This window comes from Mytilus edulis, chromosome 9, assembly GCF_963676685.1.
Source record: "Mytilus edulis chromosome 9, xbMytEdul2.2, whole genome shotgun sequence".
In the NCBI taxonomy this organism is placed as follows: Eukaryota; Metazoa; Mollusca; class Bivalvia; order Mytilida; family Mytilidae; genus Mytilus; species Mytilus edulis.
The window spans coordinates 82,099,898-82,127,859 of record NC_092352.1 but is presented as its reverse complement, the minus strand read 5'-3'; the positions used below and the strand labels follow the sequence as shown (position 1 = coordinate 82,127,859).

Genomic DNA, 27,962 nt, shown 5'->3' with positions numbered 1-27,962 from the left:
TTGTCGTTTGTTTATGTAATGGATACCTGTTTCTCATTTCTCGTTTTTTTTTATATAGATTAGACCGTTGGTTTTCCCGTTTGAATGGTTTTACACTAGTAATTTTGGGGCCCTTTATAGCTTGTTGTTCGTTGTGAGCCAAGGCTCCGTGTTGAAGGCTGTACATTGACCTATAATGGTTTACTTTTTTTTAAATTGTTATTTAAAAGAAGAGTTGTCTCATTGGCACTCATACCACATCTTCCTATATCTATGTAATTCTACTTCATGGAATCAAATAATTACTTTTCAATAAACGAATCAAAAGACTGATGATTAAGACTCTTCCTACTAGATTACATTTAAATGTACAATGTATGGCTTTTATAACTAAATACTCACAGTAGATGTATGTTTCATTATTAAACGTTGTTCTGATTGGCGAACAGCAATCTTGCGTCATTGTTCATTTCAATATCAAATTAATTGCATGCATTGTAACATACATGATGGCTGACAGAAGTTTCCTCAATAAAGTAAATAAAAGAAAAAATTGATAGTAATCGTGTTTTCATGATCATAGCAAAACAAATGTAAATATAAGTATGAATGCTTCTTTTAGTATTTGCATTGTGTTGTAAAAGCGTACATTATAAAAATGAAGCAAAGTGTACTTCGGTCAACTCTTTGACACCCCAATAAATTTATAAAAAGTAGCTTTCAATTCTTAAATCCAGTTCCAATCCTTGATTGCCATTGGTTTTTTTCCCCAAAGAGACACTTGAACCTTCACAAAACGATAAATTGTAATCATACTGTGAAACCAATGCAGCATTCCAGCAGAATAACAACAGTAGTCAACCATGAAAAGTTTTAATCAATTTATTTACATAAATAACAAGATTTGGTTAAACATAAAAATGATGATTTAAATGTATATGTAACACTAAATATACACCTTCAATTGACAATATGAAATAATTGAAAAGTCATGTACAAATCAATCTTTTATACATATATTTAGATTCGGGGGAATAGTTGAATTGTATGCAGTATAAAATATACTTACAAATATGGGAGGGATGCAAACATATTTAGGATCGAGATTAAAATTTAGGTTTGAATTTCTTCAGTTTGAATTTTACTAAGATTTTGTTAATTTTGTTATTTTACTTTTTTCATTCATTCAGAATACTGGAGTTCTTCTGTGCCGTATTTATGCTGTTTTCTTGTGTACTTCCGAGCCCCTCATTGGGGCTATACCACCTGCTGGGTCAAAATAGAGGACTTCCAGATTGTGTGTTCGATAGGGGGCGAAGCTCCCTGAATCTGACTCCTTATCGAAAATGAGAACCCATTTCTCTCATTAATAACTAACCAAAGGTAACATACTTTGAATCTATTTTTCACGCTTGATTTGTTTATTTGGTGGACTTGTAATCTTACTGATCAATGGTCTTGAAATGCATGAAATATGCAAACTAGTTCCTAAACATATGGTTAAAAGGATATGCGGGCTTTCCCTTTCAGAGTTGTTGTTCTATTTTTTTAGTTTTACCTCATCTTTTTTAGCCCCATTTGTATGCGCCAATTCCATGAAAGTTCAAATGAATTTCCTTGAACCTATTGTCTGGTATGGGGTTGTTTTTTGTCCGTGTGCAGTAAAATATTGACTTTGAGAAGTAAATCCATTGATAGACACATAATTGGAAAATAAACCTGTTTCATCAAATGCTCTTTTATGAGTTTTTTGTAGAAGAAACGCGCGTCTGGCGCAAATATGTTTTTTTCTTCAAAAAATCCTCTATGCAATGCATGGTCATGCATCTCTATTGCTAAGTCCGGTTCTTTTCACCTGACTCCAACTTCCCGCGGCCACATTTCAGTCCAGTCCCTCAATATAAATCAATGCGTATAAATAACTTTAAGTTTATTTCTCAACTTGGATATCAAGCTTTAGACTAAATCCCTCAAGCAAGGTTAATATAAGCTTAATGTTGTATTCTTTTTAAGGTCAATTTTATTTCCTAACGTTTTTCTATGCTAAATATTTTTTGCTTTCAAACTTATGGGTTTGATCGTTCCTGATGAAAGTAAATCATTACAGCATTTTGCACAGACGACATTTTTAAAGTTGTATTCTCAATTTGTAAGGGAATAACATCAATGCAATATAAGGTGTGAGACGTTTATAGTGATATATATTTATAATTTTTAATCAGACCTATGTAACGAAACCATAAACATGCCCATTCTATTACTCTTACTTTTCTTACTTGACATGATGAAAGTAAGTTTATGTGATCGTGAATAAATCGCTGTGGTTTGTCACTCCAGAAGCACAATATCGTGTTTCATGTTAAACAGGGGTCTCATAGGGGGATTCTGTTCCCAAATCCCGCTTACTGTTTTGTCAGATTCCCGTATCCCACTTACACTATGTATGTAAGCAATTCTCATTTTTTGGTAACTTCCCGTGTCCCGCTTAACTTCATTTCCCGTTTTCACGGCACAATAATTTGACTTTCACGCTTAAAAAAAATCGACAATCCCGCGTCACGCTTAGACCCCAACGAGACCCACTTAAACCTGCAGTACACAATCCTTATTTCAAGTTTGGTTTGCATTGTAGGCTTGTCTGTATTGACTTTAATTAATAGCAAGTGTAAAGTAAATTCAATTTATGATTTTTCAATGCAATTTACGTATCTTTTAGATTATTTCAATCAATATTTGCTCAGCATTTACAAATATAGATGATACAATTGAGTGTCTGCTTTCGAAAAGAAAATGAGGTTTAATACATAATTTATTGAAACCAAATACATAATCATTTTTCTGCAGCAGATCAACCTAGTACCTAATTATTTTATGTACTCGTTGCAAGACGAGTCTGGCGTATCAAATTATAATTCTGGTACCTTTGATAACTATTCGTTCTAGACATCCGTTAAAACATGAATATTTAATATTTTTTATTTCAATATTGTATTGGTAAGCATTAAACGAACAAAATAAATTATATCAAAATGGAAGGGGCCTGTCAATTTGTACGATCAGGTTTTGTCATGACATTTCACAAAGAAGGACGCGGTTTTGTCATAGATATTAACACACAATAGCATGACGTACACAACATGCACGATCCGGCGTTCAATGTTTTAAATGTTTTGTTATCTGTCATATTGTATTAATCCATAATGATTTTCAACAAATAAGTCAGCTACTTGTATTTGGATTTTATTAAAAACAAGTAATGATAGATGATGGACACACATATATATTTCTAGATGATGGACACACATATATATTTCTAGATGATGGACACACATATATATTTCTAGATGAATCACTCATGTCGGTTATTGGACTCTTATACAGTTGAACATGTTAAATTCATTAGGTTATTACTCACAAGTCTATAAAATCTTACTCATTTCTTGGCCAAAAATTTAAAAAAAGGAAAAGTGATATATTAACCATATTCTACAAATATTATAGGCTCCATATCAAATAATACAATAGAACAAATAGTTGTTGCTAGAGATGTCTACTTTGAAATGTTAACAACGCTAGTATATTTACAAACCATTTATTCCATAAAAATCCTTCACCAAGTCATAAAAAAGAAGTGAAAGATAATAGAAGGATGTTAGAACTCATAAGTTGAAAATTAAATATAGGTTAAGCAGATATTCATGCTAGTACACACACGATAATAAGTCTTATAAGTCGGTGGGTCACATTCGGGAAGGGAAACGGGATTGTAGGTACGTCATAAGGAACATATCCACTATTATCTGTGAAACAGATATTCAACAACGGCCAACAAACTCACGATGGCTCAATACAACAACGATGGGACGATTTCAATTTCATCACTTTGAACTCTTAATTTAAAAGCTTCATTGTGAGAAGCAAGCCTCTGTCAAAGCAGTCATGATATGACAAACAAGCCCTGGAATAGCATATCAACTGGTCCATGGATATATATACTTCTAATGCAGGCGCTGCTGGAATGTTGGTACATTGATATGGAAAGTTCACAATTGTAAAGTTGAAATCATATATTTCGTTGCAAAGTTTTGTTTTCCACCGAACCTGATTTCCAATTTATAGATGCAAGTCAAGATATGCGGCTAGCGTAACTGTATCTGGTTCTTATATATTCTTAAGGGGGCTTGCGGGTATAAATATTTTTTTTTAATATAGGATTTCGGTATATTTTCTATAAATGAACTTTATCAACTCATTTACTTAATTTTATCATCGGTATAAGAACATCATACGTCAATATAGCTCAACATGCAGACTTCTTTAGGTATTTCACATTTATTTTGTTATGGAAAAAATCTTTATAAAGCACAAAAATGTCAGTATTCACTTCAGAAGCTAGCAAAACCTTTAAATAGACTTATTAAGAAGGGATATAGTTAGTAGATACTGTTGTCAGGTCATTAAGGATTGCGTATTTTTGTGTTAAAATTGATTCACTTATAGGCTCCTTGCATTGGAACTAAACACATTTATTAAAAAACCAGTTGTTGGCATGAGACGGGCTATGTTTGTCTCATATATGTTATGATGGTATGCTTCTAAACCCCTAACGGGAAGGATTGTGCCTGATATTCATATGATGAAGACATAATCTTTCAATCAGTTTAATTGAAGTCTGGGACTGGCATGTCAGTAAACTGCTAGTAGTCTGTTGTTATTCATGTATTATTGTCATTTTGTTTATTTTCTTTGGTTACATCTTCTGACATCAGATTTAGACTCGGACTTCCCTTGAACTGAATTTTAATGTGCGTATTGGTATGCTTTACTTTTCAACATTTGCTAGAGGTATAGGGTACGATAATTGCTCGCTGCATTGAAGACCTGTTGGTGACCTTCTGCTGTTGTCGGTCCTATGGTCGGGTTGTTGTCTCTTTGACACATTCCCCATTTCCATTCTCAATTTTATTATTTATTATATACTTAATAGAAAAACGAAATAAAAAAATGGGGTCAACGTTCTTTTAAGCTCAAAATCGGCCTCCCAAAAAGGCATACATTTTTATTAAGATCCGTTTTTCTTCTGTTGAACTAAAAGGAGAAATAGAGATAATATCGAATTAGAAAAAGAGTTTAATCACAGAAATCGCTTAAATTGTACAAAAGTTTTGTTCAAGTACACCTTATTTGAAAAACATAATAAAAAATATAGGTCACCGATGAGTTAAAAAGGATATTTTAATTTTAAGGCCAAACAAATGCACTTTTTGCATCCAAGAGAGATAATTTGGAGCTTTTGCAATGATATGTATGTTTTGAATATCATCTGAGGCCAAAACGAATTGATTTTTTTAGTGGATTTTTGTACCATATAGTTAAGTGACAATTAATAAAGTAATAAATAAAATTTGTAATGAAAAAAAAAAAATGTTTACGATTTTGCTAAAATTTTTGTACCCTCGAGCCTCCTTAATGTTAAGTTCGTGGGATAAAATCGTTCCACAAAGTCACCATTTTTCATTATTAAGTGAAAGAACAGAACTTATATTATAGCGAAAAGTAAAGGTAGAGGATACTCTCATCTTCTTGGGTTTTTTTTCTTCATAAGAAGTTTCTGTATGAAGTTGGCCTCATTCACACGAAGGAAAACGTCGGCAAGTTGTAGGAATAAACATGTGCAAATCATAATCAGGAAAGTGTTCGATTTTGGCACAACCGAAACTGTACATGTATTTTTTTTTCAATTAATTACATGTAATGTAAAACAATGTGTTTTGTCAGTGGCTGATGCACATTTACAACAACGGGGTTCTAGGCAGAATAATAAAGGGATTGGGCGTATGCAAATATCTAGAAAATGTACTTAAGTGAACAACTTTTCATCCATAAGAGATCACACGTAATCAAAACTTTTTTGTTTGTATTCCGATCAAGGTTTTCCAAACACAGTCTTTTTTGCCAAAATTGTTATGATGCAATTTTATCCTGATAGAAACTATTTCTCTGTTGAACTATAAAAATGGACTGATTCCCCGGAGTATTTACATTTTCATGCAATTGTTGAACTTTATGTACGCCTTACCATAGATATAGTTCAACCATCGGTACTTTTACATCTTCGGATTTCAAATGTTTGGCTTTGGGCGTTCCTGATGAAGGTAAATCATGAAAAGCGCTTCGGACGCAAAAAAATTATAAAACGTGTCGTTTTTAATTTGTTAGCCCTACATACTTGAATGTAACATGTTTAACAAAGGAACTCTGATTTTCTAGAACCGTGCACCAGTAGTTTGTAGATAGTTATGTTGTGTAAAATTGCTTACATTTTCCGAAAGTACTCAAAAGTTGCCCTCCTATTATATTTTTCACATTAAGTCGACGCAATTGCTAGTTTGAGCGTATTAAGTTATTTGTAGGTATTTAACTTATACATGTTAAACATATTACATCTTGTTAGTCTAATTCATTGGGAATAGTCTTATATGTTAACAATCTGTTTGTTCAATATTACTTATATTGTGATGAATCTAACTTGCTTGATTAAAAATTCGATCTCCTCACAGAAAAATCATCATACATTATTCGAATTCTAATTGAAAGAAAATTTAGCTTTATAATTTTTGTTTTCAAATTTTGAATTCAAATCTGCTTCGAAATATAATTCATCTGTTTTCTTACGTAAAACAATAAAGTTTTCGCGTTCAGTTTTTTGTTTTGTCGAACCTTCAATTGCTGTTTGTTTTGCAGAAAATCATGTTTCATTGTGGAATTACTAAACAAATGCAAAGACTAAAGTCAATACAATCAACAGAAGATTAATCAGTATTATTATGATACAATTATAAGGGTTGGCTCCAACCATCGAGTTCATGTGCGATTCACTCTTGATTGAAATCAGATATCCTTTCTCTCTGCATGCTATAGTAATGAACATGTGTAAAATAGACCTTGTACCTACGTATTCTTCATTCATTGATTTTCAAAATAATAAAGTAATGCTATTATTTGAGTAGCAATACAAAAAAAACCAAAATACGATTATTTTGTTTTAGAATTTTGGCCGACTGGATATGTGAGTAAAATCATATGGTAGACACGTAACACAATTATCGAATGTATGAAATTTAATGGATTTTGTTTTTAAAGATTCAGAAAATATATCAATAATCAAATTTTATTTCATATTTAGCATGTTAAAGTCAAATGTAGTGGGTAATTAATTACTTGAGATATATTTAGTAGCAATACAATACAGAAATATATACTTATGAATGTGTTAACGTCATGATAGTCATAGTATTCCATTTTAAATAATGTGCATAAACAATTACAAAACATGGTCCATGGATGTTCTTGTCAAAGATAGCACATGTACCGGTTGTAACAATCTTCATCGATACATTGTCCACATATAAAACTTTGCAATTTTTCCATTTCGTTACATGTTGATTTTGGGAAAGTTCCAACTGAATCTAAAGAACTACATACTTCTAAAGTTCGTATTCTTTTTTGCCATGACATACTAGACATACCTGTGAAAATAGAAAAAAAAAGTTTTGTTAAAGTTTGTATTATGAGTTATTATGTTTTTTGTGCGTACATTGTGTGAAAAACTTTTAATTTGATACTTTAAATCAATATATACCTTAGACATAATATAAAAGGTAAACTCCAAGTACCTAGGCCTGTCAGTACAACGCTATTGTGCTTTTTTGTGGTGGTCAGTTTGTTTTAGCTTAGATAGCCGGATTATGTGGAGAGACCAATTGAACTTCACTTAGAGTACTATCAAAATAAGGTAATGCGGTGTTAGCCGTAAAATAAACAATGGGATGATTTTAACTTCACCGCTTTGAACTCTTGGTTAAAATTTACTTTGTGAGCAGCAACACTCTATCAAGGAAAGCACGATAGGAAATACAAGCTTTTAAGTATCGCATCAAATGGAAGATATATAGTCCGTATTCAGACGCTTCTCCATCATGAGTTTAATTAGCATGGATAAATTACTTAGATGAGAAATCAGAAATTTCTTCAATATTGACAAACTGCATAGTGACTACATAAAAGAAAAGAGGATTGTCTCATTGTCTTTCATACAACATCTTTTTATTTGTATCAAAATATGTATTCATCTACCTGATTCAACATGTTTTATGGAGGAAATATAACTATGTAATACAAGTAAACAAAATACGAACTGGCTGTTTCTGTTTTATAATTTTCATGTTTTTGATCAAATCCAATAGAGAAACAGCAATACCACTATACCATTGTTTGTAACACCAAGTGAGTAGTATATGTTGAAAAATATCAGGCTTAAAATCCGTTTAATAAATTCATAAATAGAAAAAATAATAAAAAAAGTGGTATGATTGGCAATGAGACAACTCTCCACACGCGACCAAAATACACAGACATTAACAGGTATAGGTCACCATACGGCCTGTAAAAAATAGCAAAGCCCACACAGTTTAGTCAGCTATAATAGGCCCCAAAATCACAAAATTAATTTAAATTAATTCAAACTAGAACACAAACGGCCTATTATGTTGACCATCTTTAGTGAAATTAAATAAAATGAAATAAAACAATAACCTATCAAAATTTACAATGATGTCTCTACTAACATGTCATAGTATATGTACGAAAAATGCTTTGAAATTTTGCATTATTTTGTAATTAAGTAACTTTGCCATTTGAGAACTTGACAATACATTTTGTTCTGTGATTTATTTTAAACGAAATTTAAAGTGTACGTCAGTCTCACCAAGCTATAAAAAGGGGACAAAAATACTAGGTTACACAATATCCGGGATTTTTTTTTGATATTCAGGGTACTCAACTTCCGTATACTTTCCTATCGTTTTCTCCATCGACTTTCGTGAATGATCAGGCAGATGTCGGGTTCATAATCAATTTCTCCAACACTTCCAGTATTATTCAATTAAATGTTCTAATTGAATGTCCAAAAATAAGAACAATGCTTTCTTGTAATCATGCAAACGACTTTGTAAAAACCTTGTACAAAAATGTTATTGTATTTCCCATCAATTAACAGAAACAGCACGAACACAAAACAAAAATAAAAACGCAATTAAATCATTTATTTTCTTTTTTCTTTAAATAGAAATAGTTAAAGCATAAAAAGAAGTTTTTATATACAACCAAGTAAAACATAAACTAAATTTCTAATTGAAAAGTTACTTAAAGAGATAATCTATATTTACCTTGAATGACAAAACAACAAATCAGAAGCACTAAAACAAGTTTCATATTCGGCCTTAACTCCGATGTTATTTCTCTGTTTTCTCTTTGTAAGTATCATCGCTGTGATAATCCTTCAATTTATATACTTTTATATTGTATTTTCTATGCCATAAAATATCATTTTTCCATTGACTAATCATATGTCTTTTTCCAACTAGGGAACCCTATACGTATTTAATTACTAAAAAAATGAAATAATAATGTTAACTCAAATTACTATTTTCAGTTTTACTACTGTTCTTATTAATAAAGTATGAGCAACATAATAAAACATCGGATTTCAGGCAATTCAAACACAAATATTATGTTATTCATTTTAATGAATATATACGCAATAACATGTATCGATTGTAATAGTATTTAAAACTCCAGTAACCGTATACAGGGTGCATTTAATCGTATTACGGAATTACATGACTAATTGTTTGGAATTAGCAACACCGTTGAGACCTTGAAAGCAATTCGTTGATTTTTTTTTTATTTCCTTGATTTGATACAGCGCGCGATTAACAAAACATGGTGTTGGTAGATAAGGGTTTATTTCTTTCAAGGAGTTGTATATAATTATGAGTTGTTAATCATCTATATATATTAGACGAAAGTAGGTCCACATATATACCTTTCACTTGTCAGTAATGTTTCGTGCACATTGATATTTTTAAGTCCACTTTAAAAACGAACGATCGGCAACGTTTTCAAAGGTTTCAATATATTCAAGGTGTACTTCTGTTTTTGTAACACAAGCAGACAGGTTACTTACTCAATAATTCTAATTTGCTTTCAAAACACGTTGTTTTACAAACAAAACATTCGAATTTTCAAATATGTTCAATATTTCTTCAACAGGTAAACATTCTTCAGATGAAAGAGTGGAGCAACCTCCCTCAGATGCTGGCTACGTTAATAAATCATTCAAAACGCAATCTGGATTTACCACTTTTAAGAAATAAAGGCAACAGTAGTATACCGCTGTTCAAAACTCATAAATCCATGGACAAAAAACAAAATCGGGGTAACAAACTAAAACCGAGGGAAACGCATAAAAATATAAGAGGAGAACAACGACACAACACTAAAATGTAACACACACAGAAACGGACCAAGCATCAGACAAAATCCCACGAGAACAACAAATATAACATCAAAACCAAATACATGAATTTGGGATAGACAAGTACCGTGCCACGTCTTATCTCAATTTTAAGAACGCTTCATTCGTAAGAATCAACGAAATGGAGTCATAAGTATCTTGGCTCGTGAAAATATATACAACAAAACAGAAGCGAAAGGGTTACCAGTTCATGATGAAAGGTGAACACGTTTTATCAATTCGAATAAAGTACTTACAAATTATGAGCCTTAAAAGGTTTTATTCCCAAAGGTCTCTTTTGTGTAGTTCACAATACCCCTATTAAAGGTTCCAGGCTTATAATTCAATACGACAGAAGCGCGTTTCGTCCACACAAGACTCATCAGTGACGCTCGGATCTAAATAGTTATAAAGCCAAACAAGGACAAAGTTGAAGAGCATTGATGACCCAAAATTCGAAAAGGTTGTGCCAAATACGGCTTAGGTTGTCAATACCTAGGATGAGAAAATAATAAGTCAAAGTGTTTCAGACAGTTAATCTATTAAAAATAACCATATGATTGGTATTTATGTCAACACCTACGTGCTAACTAAATGGCTTGTGATACCCTCGGGGGCGAAACGTCCACCAACAGTGACATCGACCTATTGGTGTACATAGTTATCAGAGGTACCAGGCGAAATATTATATCCCAGATCTTATTGAACATAAAATATATAAAACGTAGGCGAAATAGAAATGTAAAACGATACGTGTGCATGCAAAACAAATTTCGCGGTAAAAGAGTCTAATTACAGCACAAACAACATTTTTCAAAAGACCAAAAAAGTGTGTTTAAATAAAACACATTTTACAAGCAGTTCGAACAACGGAGTTTCTTTAACCCAGCTAGCGTAGTGCCATGGTCTATGTCATCAACATACCAACTTCCATCGCATAGGTACCATTTACATGTATATCTTATCTTATATGATATTCAAGACCTTTCTGCTTTTACTCAGACTTTGCGAAACTGCATGTCTGTTCGAACACAAGAGTGGCATGGTATGGTTTTATTTAGCATCAAGGTTGTTGGTGTTTGGCGTTTATAATGGGTTGTGTAAAAAAGGAATGCTCATAACGCAAGATATAGAGATTATACACTAACAGTATAAATAGAACGTATGATGTTTCTAGTAGATAATCATTTACCTTTAGCTTGTTTGTCATCAGCTATATATAACAATGATTTTACGCATTCAAAACATCACAATATAACATGTCGTGAATTGAATAAAACAAATAGTGTTAAGTTTACTCACTCACTGGTTTCTAATCTAGAATCACTGCAAACAAACAACATCATGTCAGTACCGATTAAAGATCTAGCTAAATTTTACATTTCAATAAGTTCTCGTACACCTTGCATAAATAAACGGGCAATATAAACAATATCCAAGGAAACGAAATGTTTGTATCAATGACTTGATTAAGCAAAGATTTTCAGTAATTTGTGTTGACGAATTCACCATCTTTGGTAGATTACTTTCATTCACACCCAATACGTCTCCTCAGACAAGAGCATTGTCAGGGATGCATACAGACAACGACAGAAGGACCGTTAATAATCAAAAAAAGAAAAATAACATAAACATGATAAAGGAACGTAAATACTTAAAAAGTTGCTGTATGCTGTTTGTCGTGTTGAACAGATACATAGAAAGTAGAAAAAAGACAAACATTACTGTACTATTATGTGTTTGTTTGTCTGTATATTTTTTAACAACGGCGTTGTCAGTTTATTTTCTATCTATAAGTTTGACTGTCCCTCTGGTATCTTTCGTCCCTCTTTTATGTTATTGAGAAAATTTACATTAAAAAAATGAATTATAAAAATGATAATCAAACCTACATGTAGAATAGAAACTGATAATACATCGAAAAAACGAACAACCATTTAGACTATACAGCAAATATAAACCACTAAATAAACAACGCAAGACTGCGCACAGCATTTAAATACAGTGGATCATGTGTATGTATAGGGTAATGTTGCTACTATAAGAACACGTTTCGTGATGATTTTCTTTTAGTGATGTTAAATCAAAACAAATCTTTCGTGATACTCTCCCTCGTATGGCAAGATGGAGGTCAGAAAGTCAAATGTCATATATTTTTTTTTTAAATAAATCTAAATCCAACAGCCACAATTTTGACATTTAAAGTCATTGCCAATTATGTTGGTGAATACTGATAATCTCTTTTTTTAGAATTACATTTTCAAACTAAGCACGATGATAAATGATTAAACTGATCATTTTCGATTTGTCACATAATTCAGCTTCATAAAATCAAATAATAAGTACTTTTCATTTAACGAATCAATAGACTGATGTATTTCTATCAATTCCTCCTCATTTGATAACACTTACATGTATGGCTTTTATGACTAAATAATAACATTAGATGTGTGTTTCATTATTATGCGTTATTTTGATTGGCTAACTGCAATCTTGCGTCATTCTTCATTTCAAAATGAATTGCATGAATTGTAACATACATGATGACACATGTTTCCACAATAAAGTAAATAAAAGAAAAAGTTGATGGTAATCGTGTTTTCATGATCATAGCAAAACAAATGTAAATATAAGTATTGAATGCTTCTGTTAGTAATTTCGTAGGGTTGAAAAAGCGGTGACCGTGCGTACATTTTTAAAATAAAGCGCTTTCGCGCTTCACACAAATTGTACTTCGGTCAACTCTTTTACACCCCAATAAATTTACAAGAAGTAGCATTCAATTCTTAAATACAGTTCCCATACAGAGACAATGTCCCTGATTGCCATTGTTTTTTCCTGAGAGACACTTAGACATTCACAAAACGATAAATTGAAATCTTACAGTGAAACCAATGTTGCATCCGAGCAGAACAACAACAATAGTCAAACATGAAAAGTTGTAATCATTTTATTTACATATAACATGAGTTGGTTAAACGTAAAAGACAGATATTAATTTATATGTAACACTAATTATACACCCTCGAATGACAATAAAATTGAAAAGTCATATACAAATTAACCATTTCTATATAAATTTAGATTCGGAGGAGGAGTTGAATTATATGCGGTATGAATTTTACTTACAAATATAGGAGAGATACAACAAAAATATTTTAGATCGAGATTAAAATTCTTTCAGGTTTGAATTCTTTTAAAGGGTTTCTTCAATTTGAATTTTCCTAAGAGTTTGTTAATCTAGTTATTTTAGTTATTTTCATTTATTCAGATTACGGGGGTTCTTCGGTGTCGTATTTATGCTGTTTTCTAGTGTACGCCCGAACCACTTAGAGGGGCTATATCACCTGCTGGTTCAGCACAGAGGACTTCCATCTAGTATGTTCGACGGGGGGCGAAGCCCCCTGAATCTGACTCCTTATCGAGATAGAGATACCATAGCTCTCATTAAAATCTAACCAAAAGCAACATAATTTAAAGTCTATTTTTATGCTTAATTATTTTATTTGGTGGATTTGAAATCTAATGGTCTTAAAATATGCAAACCAATTCTTGAAAATATTGTTAAAAGGATATGCGGGGTTGCCAATTCAAAGTTGTTTTTCTATTTTTTATTTTTACCTCATCTATTTTTTTTTTCCATTTGTATGCGCCAATTCCGTGAATGGGCACTGGGAATAATTAATTTTCGAAGATGGTCTGGTATAATATAAAAATTCAAATGGGTTTCGTAGAACATGCTGTCTGGTTTGGGGATGTTGCTGTCCGTGTACAGTGAACAGTAAAGAAGTTAATCCTTTTATAAGTCTAGGTACAGAATTTAAAAAAAAATCAAGCTGTTTCTTTAGATGCTTTTTCTAATGAGTCTTTTGTAAACGAAACGCGCGTCTATTGCAAATACAAAATTTCAATCCTGGTATTTGTATGAGTTTATTTCTTGATCCTGAATATTTTTCAGACATTATCTAATTGTCATAAAAATCGAGGAAAGTTTGGCAAAGAGTTAATTGATGTATAACAAACTTTAATTCTAGACTTAATCTATTTATCAACTATTAAACAAAGTACCGAAAACAAATGTATTTCTATTATGCTCTGGATACTGACTTTTGATCATAAAACACCTTATGTTCGACTTTCAATTTTTTTTTATAAAGGTTTTACAAATAAATTACTGTTTGAAAAACTTTATTCTTGGAATGTATCTCAATATTAACTTTGAAAAAGTTTGTCCATTTATCAGTATACAGATAAAAATCAAAAAAGTAAAAAATTGGTGAAAAAAAATACTGAATACAATGTATCCCTATTGCTTAGCCCAGCTATCTTCCCCTGACTCCCACTTCCCGCTGCCTCAACCTATCAATCCCCCTCAATATAAATCAACTCGTATATATAACTTTAAGTCTCTTTCTCCACTTGGATTACATGCATTAGACTAAATCCCTCAAGCAAAGTTAACATTAGCTAAATGTTGTATTCTTTTTAAGGTCCATTTTATTTCCTAACGTTTTTCTATGCTAAATTATTTTTTCTTTCACACTCATGGGTTTGATCGTTCCTGATGAAAGTAAATCCTTACAGCATTTTACACATACGACATTTATAAAGTGGTCTTCTCAATTTTTAAGGGAATAACATTATGGAAATATAAAATCTGAGATGTTTTTAGCGAAATATATATTTATAATTATTTTTCAGACCTATGTAACGAAACCATAACCATGACCATTATATTACTCATTCTGTTCCTACTGCACATGTTGAAAGTTTAATTGATCATGAATGAATCACTGTTGATTAAGTACGTTCATTTTCACTTCAAAAGTACCATCTTGTGTTTCGTGTTAACCCAGTACAAAGTCCTTATTCCAAGTTTGGTTTGCATTGTAGGCTTGTCTGTATTTGCTATAATAAATGTCAAGTGTTAAGTAACTTCAATTACTGATTGTTCAATACAATACTTTAGTTCGTATCTTTTAGACTTTTCAAATCAGCAATCATAAATAAAAATGATAAAATTGAGTGTAGAGTTTAATAAATGACTATTGAAACTGAATACGTTAACAATTCTCTGCAGCAGATCATTCTATTATAGTTATTTGATGTACTTGTTTCGGTCTCGAAATCCGTTAATACATGAATATTTAATTTTGTGCAATTTCAATATTTGTATTATTAGGCATTAAACGATCGAAATGGATCATATCAAAATTGAAGGAGCCTGTCAAGTGTACGACCCGGTTTTGTCATATGATTTCACAAGGGAGGACGCGGTTTTTTCATATAATTTAACGCACAATCGCATGACGTACACATATATTAAACGTTTTGTAATCTGTCATTTTGTCTAAATACATTATAATTTTCAACATATAATAAGTCAACTACTTTCATTTAGATTTTAATTTAAAACAAGTAAATGATAGATCATGAACACAATTATATATTTCTAGATAAGACATTCATATCGGTTATTGCACTTCTAGGCTAAAGAATCGAAAAAAGGGTATTCAAATGTGATATGTTAACTATAATCTAAAAATATAAATGTCTCTTTATCAAATAATACAATGGAAAATACAGTTGTGACAAAAGATGAATATTTTTAAATGTTAACAACCCTAGTATATTTACAAATCATTTCTTCGTAAATACCCACACCAAGTCAGGAATAAGAGGGGCAAAAGGTATCAGAGAGACGTTTAAACTTCCAAGTCGAAAATGAAATAAAGGTTAAGCAGATTTTGCTCCACATTTGGCACTCGTCGTGATGCTCATGCTAGTACACACCCAGTAATAAGTCTTATAAGTCAGTAGGTCACATTCGGGAAGGGAAACGTGATTGTAGTTACGTCATAAGGAACATATCCGCTATTATCTGTGAAACAGATATTCAACAACGGCCAAATAACTCACGATGGTGTCCATAAAACTATGAGGGGACGATTTCAATTTCATCACTTTGAACTCTTAACTTTTAAGCTTCCCTGTGAGCAGCAAGACTCTATCAAAGAAATCATGATATGAAAAACAAGCCCTGGAATATCGTATTAACTTGCCCATGGGATATATATACTTTTAATGCAGGCGCTGCTGGAATGTTGATAAATAGAAATGAAAAGTTCACACAATTGGGAAGTTGAAATCATATATTTTGTCGCAAAGTTTTGTTTTCAACCGACCCTGATTTCCAATTTCTAGATGTAAGTCAAGATATGCGGCACGCTTAACTGTACATTGTATCTGTTGTATCCTTAATATCAAGTTCGTGGGATAAAATCGTTCAACATAGTCACCATTTTTGTTCATTAATCAGTGAAAGAACATCATCTATATAGCAGAAAGTAAAGTTAAAGTATACTACTATTTTTGGGGTTTTTTTTCTTCATAAGAGGAATCTGCATGAAGTCAGCGTCATATGAACGAAGGAACAAGTCGGCCAGAAGAAGGAATAAACATGTGCATATCGTAATCAGGAAAGTGTTCTGGCACAGCAGAAACTGTCAATCTTTTAAATTACATATAATGTAGAACAATGTTTTTGAGTTTTTGTCAGTGGCTGATAGTAAAGGGATGGGCGTATGCTAATCTGGAAAAATTACTGAAGCGCACAACTATCCATCCACAAGAGATCACACTTGATCAAAACGTATGTTTTTTGTATTCCGAATAAGGTTTTGCGAACAATGTCATTTTGTCCTAAATAAATTACGTAGTTGTTCAACCATAAGAAAGGACTGGTTCCCTGGAGTTTTTTCATTTACATGCAGTTGTTGAACTGTATGTATGCCTTAGCCCCTATATACTTGAATGTAACATGTTCAACATATGGAGCTCTGATTTCTAGAACCGTGCAACAGTAGTTTGTGTGGTGTATACGTGCTAAAATTTTAAGAAAGTACTCAAAAGTTGCTCTTCTATTATATTTTACACATTAAGTCGACGCAATTGCTAATTTGAGCGTATTAAGTAATTCGTAGTTATTTACCTTTTACATGTTTTACATATTACACCTTGTTAGTCCAGTTTATTGGAAATAGTCTTATATCTTAAAATTCTGTTTGTTCAATATTACTTTAACTGTGATGAGTCGAATTTGCTTGATTAAAAAATCGATCTCCTCACAGAAAAAACATCATAAATTATTCGAGTTCTAATTGGAAGAAAATTTAGGTTTTTGTTATTAAATCTTGAAGAAAAAAAATCCGTTTCCAAATCAGAGTCAGTTATTTCAAAGAAAACAATTAAGATTGCACGCTAAGTTTATTTTTGTCGACACCTTTGCTGAATTGTCTTGCAGAAAATCATGTTTCTTTGTGGAAATCGAACAAATTCAAAGACTAAAGCCGATAAAATCAACAAAAGATTAATCATTATTATTATAATAAAAGGGGGGCGAAAGATACCAGAGGGACATTCAAATTCATAGATCGAAAATATACTGACAACGCCTTGGCTAAAAAATAATAAAGACAAACAGACAAAAATAGTACACAAGACACAACATGGAAAACTAAAGGGTTTGCTTATACCATCGAGTACATGTGCGATTCATTCTTCATGCAATAGTACTCAACATGTGAAATATTTCCTTTTTTCCGAAGTATTCTTCATTCTTTAGTTTTTCAAAATAATAAAGTAATGATAGTATTTGTGTAACAATACAAAAACCCAAATACGAATGTATTTTTGAGATTTCCTGCCGACAATTGATACATGTTATAAGTATAGACAAATAACAAAAGTATAGAATGTATGGAATTTAATGGATGTATTGAAACGATTCAGAAAATATACATAGATGTTATTTCAAATTTAAACATGTTAAAGTCAAATGTAGTGGGTTTCTTAAATTATGTTTACTCCAGAAATTCACTTGAATTGTATTAGAGTCATGATAGTTATTGTATTTCCTTTTACTGTACATGAACAATTATAAAACATAGTTCATGAATGTTTGTGTCAAAGATAACACATGTACCGGTTGTAGCAATCTTCATCGTTACATTGTTCACATATAAAGTTTTGCAATTTTTCCATTTCGAAACATGTTGATTTTGGGAAAATTCCAACTGTATCTAAAGAAAGACATACTTCATAAGTTCGTATTCTTTCGTGCATTGACATACTAGACATACCTGTGAAAACAGAAAATAAGATTTGGTATAGTTTTCTGAATTATACATTTGCTTAAGTTTTGTTAAAATGTGCATTATGCGTAACTAATTTCTTGTGTGCGTACATTGTGTAAAAAAACTTTTAATTTGATACTTTAAATCAATATATGCCTTAGCCATTATATAAAAGGTAAATTTCAGGATTACTTTATCATGTTCTGTTAAATAAAATGCTATTGTGCTATTTTGTGGTGGTCATTTTTTATTGGTTGGGATAACCGGATTGTGCAGTGAGACCAACCAACCTTCAACAGGAGTACTGTAGTAAATAAGGAAATGTGGTATTAGCCGTAACATTTACGAAGGGATGATTTCAACTGCACCACTTTGAACTCTTGGTTTCATGTTTCCGTGTGAGCAGAAACCCTCTATCAAGGAAAGCAGGATAGGAAACACACGCTCTGGAGTATTGTAAATGAAAGATATATATTCCGTAGGTAGATGCTTCTGCAAGATGAGTTTAATTTGCATGGATAAATCAGAAATTCATCAATATTGACAAACTGCTTCGTGACTACATAAAGAAAAGTGGATGGTCTCATTTCCTTTCATACTACATCTTTTTATTTGTATCAAAATATGTATTCGTCTACCTGATTCAACATGTTTGTCCTTAGTTTATCGAGGAAATATAATTGGGTAATACAAGTTTTGAATATGAACTGGCTGTTTCGCTTATGAAGAATCCTGATTTTTTAGGGATTATGTAGAATCACTAAAACCAATAGTAATTATATATAATCCCTGAAATGACCAGTCATTTTACATAATCACTGAACCTTTTAACAAGTATTCTCCCTGAAATGATTTTAGGTTTATCAATAATCCAAAGATCCTTTAATTTGTTTGATAAAAGTTAAATACAGACAAAAATCATTTGTTTTTTCTCATTCCTTGAAAGTTTCAGTGAACAGTGTGTCATGATTTTAAATTGTTTAAAGGCTCCTACTATCTCACATTTTTCATAAAGATTACACTTTTTACATTGTTATCCATTAACATACGATTTGGTCTGGTGGGCATTGATCTAGAAAATAATAAATCTTAGATATCTGACGAAAAAATAAATTTGTAAATAGCACAAATATTAAAAACTAGAAATGCAGATATAAAAGTACTATTTATCATCTGCACATTTCTACGATTAGCGTCTCAATAGTATACTATTGTTTGATCAGGTTTGTGACTTGTTATTCAACTATTTGTTATCAAAGAATTTAATTCCCGTAAATATTTTATTTTAGTTGATATATATGCTGTTTAAAGTCCTTCATGGTTTACCAAGATCATATGACATTTCTAAGTTGGATTGTACAAGTACCCGGCCACATCCACTCTTTTTTTGTGTTGTATGTATTTTTATTTGTATCCATCTGATGAGTAAAGTTATTTTCACTTGTTCGTATGTTCTTATGTTGTACTGTTACACCATTGTCTTTCTTAAACTATCCTGGATTTCTTCATGTACCAAACTTTGATAGAAGCTTGTTTATGCTCATAAGATAGTATATAGAAGCATGGAAGTATTATATTGTCAATATAATAATTCCATGACAGAAATAAATTTTGTAAACAAAAATCCTGTTTATTCGTATTTTACTTATAAAGGATTTAGTTTTTCTGCCAGTTAACATTACATTTCCTCTGTGGTTAAAGTTTTTAAAATTTTACTAACTTTCTTGAAAAATCCTGGATTTCTACTAAACTTGGACAGAAGCTTGTTTATGATGATAAGATAAAATGCATTAAAAGATTTTGTAATAAAAATCCTGTTTATCCATAGTTTACTTATAAATGGACTTGCTGTTTCTGGCAGTTAATATTACATTTACTCTGTGATTAAAGTTTTGAATCAATCTAATAACTTTCTTAAACTATCCTGGATTTGTACCAAATTTGGACAGAAGCTAGATTATGATAAAAAGCTAGTATCTAGCATGACATTTTGTAAAAATGTATTCCGGTTTTTTGTATGTAATATTACTTACAAATTTACTTAGTTTTTTTTTCCAGTTAACATTACATACAGTCTGCAGTAAAAGTATTTAAACATTCACTAGATTCATAAACCATCCAGAATTTTTTTACCAAACTAGGACAGCTTATCTTTTTACAATCAAAATTAAGAAAGTATCTAGAGAAATTTTTTAATAATTTTTGTTGAAGGCCGTACAGTGGTATCTGTTAATTTTTGTGTCATTTGCTCTCTTGTGGATAGTTGTAGCATTGGCAATCATTACACATTATTTTTTTTATAGATAAATGTAAATCCACAGTGCATGTTATTTGTGGTAAAACAAATGGTGAAGAAGGTTATATGGAACATCTGTTTTGTGTATTTTGTGTTCAAATGAACAAGATATTGAAACTGAGGGAACTGGCGCAACAAAATGTATAAAACAGAAGGAACGATTGGCAGTATCTGTTATGATTTTAATCTATTTTTACATGATTTCCAAAACCAAAGTAGAATCAGACGGGCGACACATGCATTTTAGAGCCTCTAGTTTTGGTACCTCAGATGTTTATACTGAAATATTTATTTTTCTTACAAGTGGATCAAATCGGATTCGATATTTAAAGGACAAGTTTGTTTTTCTTAAATGTGGATATTATGTAAAAAACAGATGTGAAAAGCAGGGAAAATATCCAAAAGTCGATGTCATCCAAATTTAGTTTGTAAAATAGATGATTGTTTTTGAGATATTTTTTGAACATTTCAATATGTTCTACCAAACATTTTAATGTATTTAGGGATATGAATTTGCTTAACAATTTACAATTTATGTTTATATTGATGTTTTAACATGATTATATAGATTGAATTATCTAACTTTTATTCATTTTCTATATAAATAAAACTAATTTATTATTTCAGTTATTATGTATACTCCCTGACATGTTTTCTAGTGATTCTACATAATCCCGGAATTTTTTTTTAGAGATCATGTATAATCCCTAAACTGACCAGTGATTTCACAGAATCCCTAAAAATGTCAGGGATTCTACATTATAACTGATTATACAAATTCACTGTAACATATGCACGGCAAATTATGTGTTTTGACATATTTGCATTATTTTTGTAATTTCGTAATGCATAGTTTTAGAAAAGGAGTCATTATCGTTCCTCGAATTCAGGTTTTTAGTGACCCTTTGGTACTTTGCCTTTTAAAAATATGACAATACTTTTTGGTTCTTGGATATTGTTTTAAAACGAAATTCAAAGTGTACGTCAATAATTCTATGAAATCTTATATAGCTATAAAAAATGGGGGCATTAGGGACGAGGTTACACAATATCCGGGATTTTCGTTTTATATTCAGGGTACTCAAATTCCGTATACTTTCCTATCGTTTTCCACTTGAACCTTCGTGCAAGAGCATGCAAATGTCGGCTTCATAATCAATTTCTCCAACGCTTTCAATATTAATTAATTAAACGGACTTAAATGAACATAAAAGAAGAACGATTTCATCTTGCTATCGTGCAAACGGATTTGTAAAAACAACTTGATCTTCAAATATTTGTATTTCCCGCCAATTTATAGAAATAACACGAACATAAAACAAAACAAAAATTCGATCAAACCATTTAATTTCTTTTTCCTTGAAATTGAAATATTTAAAGCATAAAAAGAAGTTTTTCATAAACATACAAAGTAAGAAATAAACCAAATTTCGAATTGAAAAGTTACTTAAAAAGATCATCTATATTTACCTTGAATGACAAAATAATAAATCAGAAGCACTAAAACAAATTCCATATTCGGCCTTAGTTCCGATGGTATTTCTAGGTTTCCGCTTTGCAAGTAACATCGCTGTGACAATCCTTCAATTTATATAACTTGATATTTTATCTCCTACGCCATGAATTATCATTTTTGTAATATTTTCTTTGTGACAACAATTTTATCTCGTAAAATGTTCTTTTTTTTCCATTTGGTTCACTCAGTTCATATTCCTATAAATGTATAGGAGGTAAAATACAACATAATTCTTTCTGGTGTGATAGAATTAGACAATCCAAGTGATGATTGCTTTTTCTAATATCTACAAACATTTCAAAAAGATATGGTCAACCATATGACCAAAACTGTCAAAATACTACATTGATAGACTGATTAATCTAAAATACAAGTTTGCCTATTATTCTGAAAACTTTAATACATAAAGAGAAAATAATAGGCCGATATCTTGAATGGACATGTTTTACTGAATGCAATCGATTGAAGTACCGAAGTTTAACTGATAAAGAAGATTTTCAAATCTTTGTTCAGTTAGACTTGAATGTATAATATTATAGCTCTGAACGATATGCACTTACAATGTAGTAGTTTTTCGTGTGTTATAAACATTAAACAGAGAGAGGTAGCTCACTTGTTTTTTCAATGTAGTTTTAGCGTTTATTGTTTAGAAGAAATCATTAACCTTTTTAATAAAAACAATCGTGATGGCTAACTTTATTTCAGGACCCCAAAGAGGGTGATGTTTTATGTCAATATAATATCTTTTACTTTGTTAATTGTTTAAGGGAAACCATTTCTAGCAATGTATGCAGTAATCTCCCTTCTCCTAAGAACAGAACGGTCAAATATAAGAATACAAGGGGGATAACTTTACAGATTTTTTTTGTATAAATGTTTACCAATTAAACACTATAAGTGTAATTAATCCTTTGTTTTGTTATAATGTCGGTTTTTTTTTGTTTTTTTTTTAAACTTGTTAAATAAAACATGTTATTGGTACGATATTGTCGCTAACAATGCAACATAGTAAAATTGCCGTAATACAAGGAAATAAATTATATGAGGTTTTAGGGAAACGAACGATCGTTTCTATTTTCGGATTTTCGGACGTTAAACTCTAGTATGCTAAGAGCGATGTTAAGGTTTAAGTGTAAAAGATCTAGAAGAACTTGAAGTGTTGTGTGCATCATTTAAACAAGTTTTGAAATCAGGAATAAAACTGAAATAAGAGTAAATGTATTTGATTGCATGTAATTTCACTCGAATAAAACGAATCAGTTTTGCAAGTAAACCAGGACACCTGCTGTGGGTAATAGCGGAGAAAAAACATTTACTTAACAGTTTTTTTTCTTCAGTAAAATAATAATTCAATAAATACCAATCTATCTCATATAAGGAATATTATTCCATTTTATTATTCTATTTTACTATTAATATTTAACATTTCTGATAACTTATCCAGGTCAAAATTAAACAACGATTTTATATAACTTCAAAAAATAGGCTTGATAAGGAAAAATACAATACATTTGTGACAAATTGGTCCCTGTCCTTATAACGCTTTGTGTATTTGTAAATCTTATATTATTATATTATAATATGTTCTATGTTGTTCTGTGGTTTGCATGTTGTGCCAACTACTTTTTATTTGTTTGTGCGTTTCTCTGTTATGAATGTTCTTGCGTGTGTTTGTGTTGTATTTCTATCACGTAGTGTTTTAGTGATATGGTTAAACATTGTCATAAAGCGGCAGGTTTGGCATGCCATTAAACCAGGTTCAACCCACCATGATGTCCTCGGCTTTGGTTTGTAAATAGTTATCAAAGGTATCACGCTCATAATTTGATACGGCAAACGCGCATTTCGTCTACATAAGACTCATCAGTGACGCTCAGATTAAAATAGTGAAAGCCTAACAAGTTTAAATTTGAAGAGCAAGGAGGACCCAAAACTCCAAAAATGTTTGCCAAATACGGCTAAGGCTAAGAAAATTCTTAGTATTTTGAATAATAATACATGAAAATCCAATTCACGTGACCTTTAAATAAAAACAAGTGTATGCGTAACCATTTTTTGTTTATTCTTCAAAATGCTGCAAAAGGGTAAGGGTGGAAAAGGACGTGGAAAAGAAAGACCCATCATGAAAAATACCCATTCATGACACTCAAGAAATTGGACATACCAATAATGGGCATTTCTAACGCAAAATTTTCAATTGGTATTTTGCCGTTTTACATTCAATACGTATCCGTTTTATCCGTTACTTGTCCGTCATACATTCGTTGAAGGTCCAGTAGAAAAATTCACCAACGGACGTCTACCGGACTTCGACCGGACGTTTAACGAATAAAACGTATGAACGGCTTTTTGATGGACATGAACGGAAGGTCATATCATGCTTTGTTCGAAGATATAATAAAAAAGTATGTATCGTGGATATAAAAAAGAAGATATGCTATGACTGCCAATTCAATGAGACAACCCTCCACAAGAGATCAAATGGGACAGAACTTAACATTGATAGGTCACCGTACGGCCTTCAACAATAAGTTAAGCTCATACCGCATAGTCAGCAATAAAAGGTTCCAAAATGACAAATGTAAAACAATTCAAACGGGAAAACTAACGGCCTTATTTATGTACAACAAATGAACGAAAAACAAATACTTAACACATCAACAAACGACAACCACTGAATTACAGGCTCCTTGATAGGCACATACAAACAGAATGTGGCGGGGTTAAACATGTAAGGGGAACCCCAACCCTCCCCCTAACATGGGACAGTGGTTAACAGTAAAACATAAGAACGAACTATAAAAATTAGTTGAAAAAAGCTTGACTCATCAGATGGATACTAGACATTCATCTAACAAAAACAGAGTAGACGCAGCCGGTACTTGTAAATTTTCACGCTACAGGATGTGCAAAAGTGTCATATGTGTATAGATTATTAGTAATCTACGTTTATAGCCGTTGATATGATAACTAGTATGCAAACACCCTGCGGTATCCAAGTACAAACTCTTAATATGCATATTTCATTAAAGATCTAGACTGACTGTATCCGCTGTTTCGAAAAACTATTCACGCAGTCTATGACCCCGCCTTCTTTTCCCATAATTCTTCTACGCAAATGATTAAAAACACGTTCTGAATGTGTCGGTATAAAACACATTTGTTGTTTTTCAGATATTTACAGATGTTTATCATTAATTAATCCAATGTATTGTAATCATGGACTATAATATAATACATAACTGCTTATTTTATTGATCTTTAAAATGTACTTTCAGCACCTACCGTAAATTCTCTTTCTTGCGATATACCATCAACATGTACTAAGCCACCTTGTTTGCCGTGTAACATGAATGATACCATTCAAAAAAGCTGTCTAGGAACAACAACTCAAAGCCAAACAACCACAACCGACCCAACAACTACAATAACTGATCCAACAACTACTAAAACTGATCCAACAAGTACTATAACTGATTCAACAAGTACCACAACTGATCAAACAAGTCTAAAACTGATCCAACAAGTACCACAACTGATCCAACAAGTATCCCAACTGATCTAACAACTACTAAACCTGATCCAACAACTACTAAAACTGATCCAAAAAGTACCACAACTGATCCAACAACTACTAAAACTGATCCAACAAGTACCAAAACTGATCCGACAACTACTAAAACTGATCCAACAACTACTAAAACTGATCCAACAAGTACCACAACTGATCCAACAACTACTAGAACTGATCTAACAACTACTACAACTGACCAAACAACTGCTACAACTGTTCAAACAACTACTAAAACTGATCCAACAACTACTACAACTGATCAAATAACTACTACAACTGACCAAACAACTACTACAACTGATCCAACAACTACTAAAACTGATCAAACAACTACTACAACTGATCCAACAACTACTAAAACTGATCCAACAAGTACTAAAACTGATCCAACAAGTACAAGAACTGATCCAACAACTACTAGAACTGATCCCACACGTACCACAACTGATCCAACAACTACTAGAACTGATCCAACAACTACTAGAACTGATTCAACAACTACTAAAACTGATCCAACAACTACTACAACTGATCCAACAACTAATAAAACTGATCCAACAACTACTACAACGTATCCAACAATAACTACAACTGATCCAACAACTACTACAACTGATCCAACAAGTTAAACAACTGATCCAACAACTACTACAACTGATCCAACAACTACTACAACTGATCCAACAACTACTACAACTGATCCAACAACTACTAAAACTGATCCAACAAGTTAAACAACTGATCCAACAACTACTACAACTGATCCAACAACTACTACAACTGATCCAACAAGTATCCCAACTGATCTAACAACTACTAAACCTGATCCAACAACTACTAGAACTGATCCAACAACTACTAGAACTGATTCAACAACTACTAAAACTGATCCAACAACTACTACAACTGATCCAACAACTAATAAAACTGATCCAACAACTACTACAACGTATCCAACAAGTATTACAACTGATCTAACAACAACTAAAACTGATCCAACAAGTATTACAACTGATCCAACAACTACTACAACTGATCCAACAAGTTAAACAACTGATCCAACAACTACTACAACTGATCCAATAACTACTACAACTGATCCAATGACTACTAAAACTGATCCAACAAGTTAAACAACTGATCCAACAAGTACTATAACTGATCCAACAACTACTAAAACTGATCCAACAAGTATTACAACTGATCCAACAACTACTACAACTGATCCAACAAGTTAAACAACTGATCCAACAACTACTACAACTGATCCAATAACTACTACAACTGATCCAATGACTACTAAAACTGATCCAACAAGTTAAACAACTGATCCAACAAGTACTATAACTGATCCAACAACTACTAAAACTAATCCAACAAGTAGTTCTTACTTTGCTGTACATTATTGCTGTTTACAATTTATCTCTATCTATAATAATATTCAAGATAATAACAAAAAAACAGCAAAATTTCCTCAAAATTACCAATTCAGGGGCAGCAACCTAACAACCGATTATCCGATTCATCTGAAAATTCCAGGGCAGATAGATCGTGACCTGATCAACAATTTTACTACCTGTCAGATTTGCTCTTAATGCTTTGGTTTTTGAGTTATAAGCCAAAAACTGCATTTTACCCCATGTTCTTTTTTTAGCCATGGCGGCCTTCTTGGTTTGTTGGTCGACTTACCGGACACATTTTTTTAACTAGATACCCCAATGATGATTATGGCTTAGTTTGGTTAAATTTGGCCCAGTAGTTTCAGAGGAGAAGATTTTTCTAAAAGATTACTAAGATTTACGAAAAATGGTTAAAAATTGACTATAAATGGCAATAACTCCTAAAGTGGTCAACTGACCATTTTGGTCATGTTGACTTATTTGTACATCTTACTTTGCTGAACATTATTGCTGTTTAAAGTGTATCTCTATCTATAATAATATTCAAGATAATAACCAAAAACAGCAAAATTTCCTTAAAATTACAATTTCAGGGGCAGCAACCCAACAACGGAATGTCCGATTCATCTGAAAATTTCAGGGCAGATAGATCTTGACCTGATGAACAATATTACTCCTGTCAGATTTGCTCTAAATGCTTTGGTT

The 27,962-nt window shown here is 31.8% G+C and overlaps 1 protein-coding gene and 1 long non-coding RNA gene across 2 annotated transcripts; one reads left to right on the top strand and one right to left on the bottom strand.

The window, feature by feature from the left end:
* Positions 1-7,136: 7,136 nt before the first annotated feature.
* LOC139490461 (uncharacterized) lies at positions 7,137-9,389 on the bottom strand. Its single transcript, XR_011656338.1, has 2 exons — positions 9,207-9,389; positions 7,137-7,508 (listed from the first exon to the last, which is right to left on the bottom strand). It is a non-coding gene; the product is annotated as an uncharacterized lncRNA (long non-coding RNA).
* A 7,485-nt stretch (positions 9,390-16,874) lies between these two features.
* On the top strand, positions 16,875-26,486 carry LOC139490221 (salivary glue protein Sgs-3-like). Its single transcript, XM_071277070.1, has 2 exons — positions 16,875-16,988; positions 25,791-26,486. Exons 1-2 carry the CDS (start codon positions 16,875-16,877, stop codon positions 26,484-26,486), a joined length of 810 nt encoding a protein of 269 aa, XP_071133171.1.
* Positions 26,487-27,962: the final 1,476 nt, after the last annotated feature.

Coding starts and splice junctions, on each gene's coding strand:
- LOC139490221 (XM_071277070.1), top strand. CDS start 16,875: ATGTTTTTGAGTTTTTGTCAGTGGCTGATAGTAAAGGGATGGGCGTAT. Junction 16,989..25,790: donor AGATCACACTTGATCAAAAC/GTATGTTTTTTG, acceptor TGATCAAACAAG/TCTAAAACTGATCCAACAAG.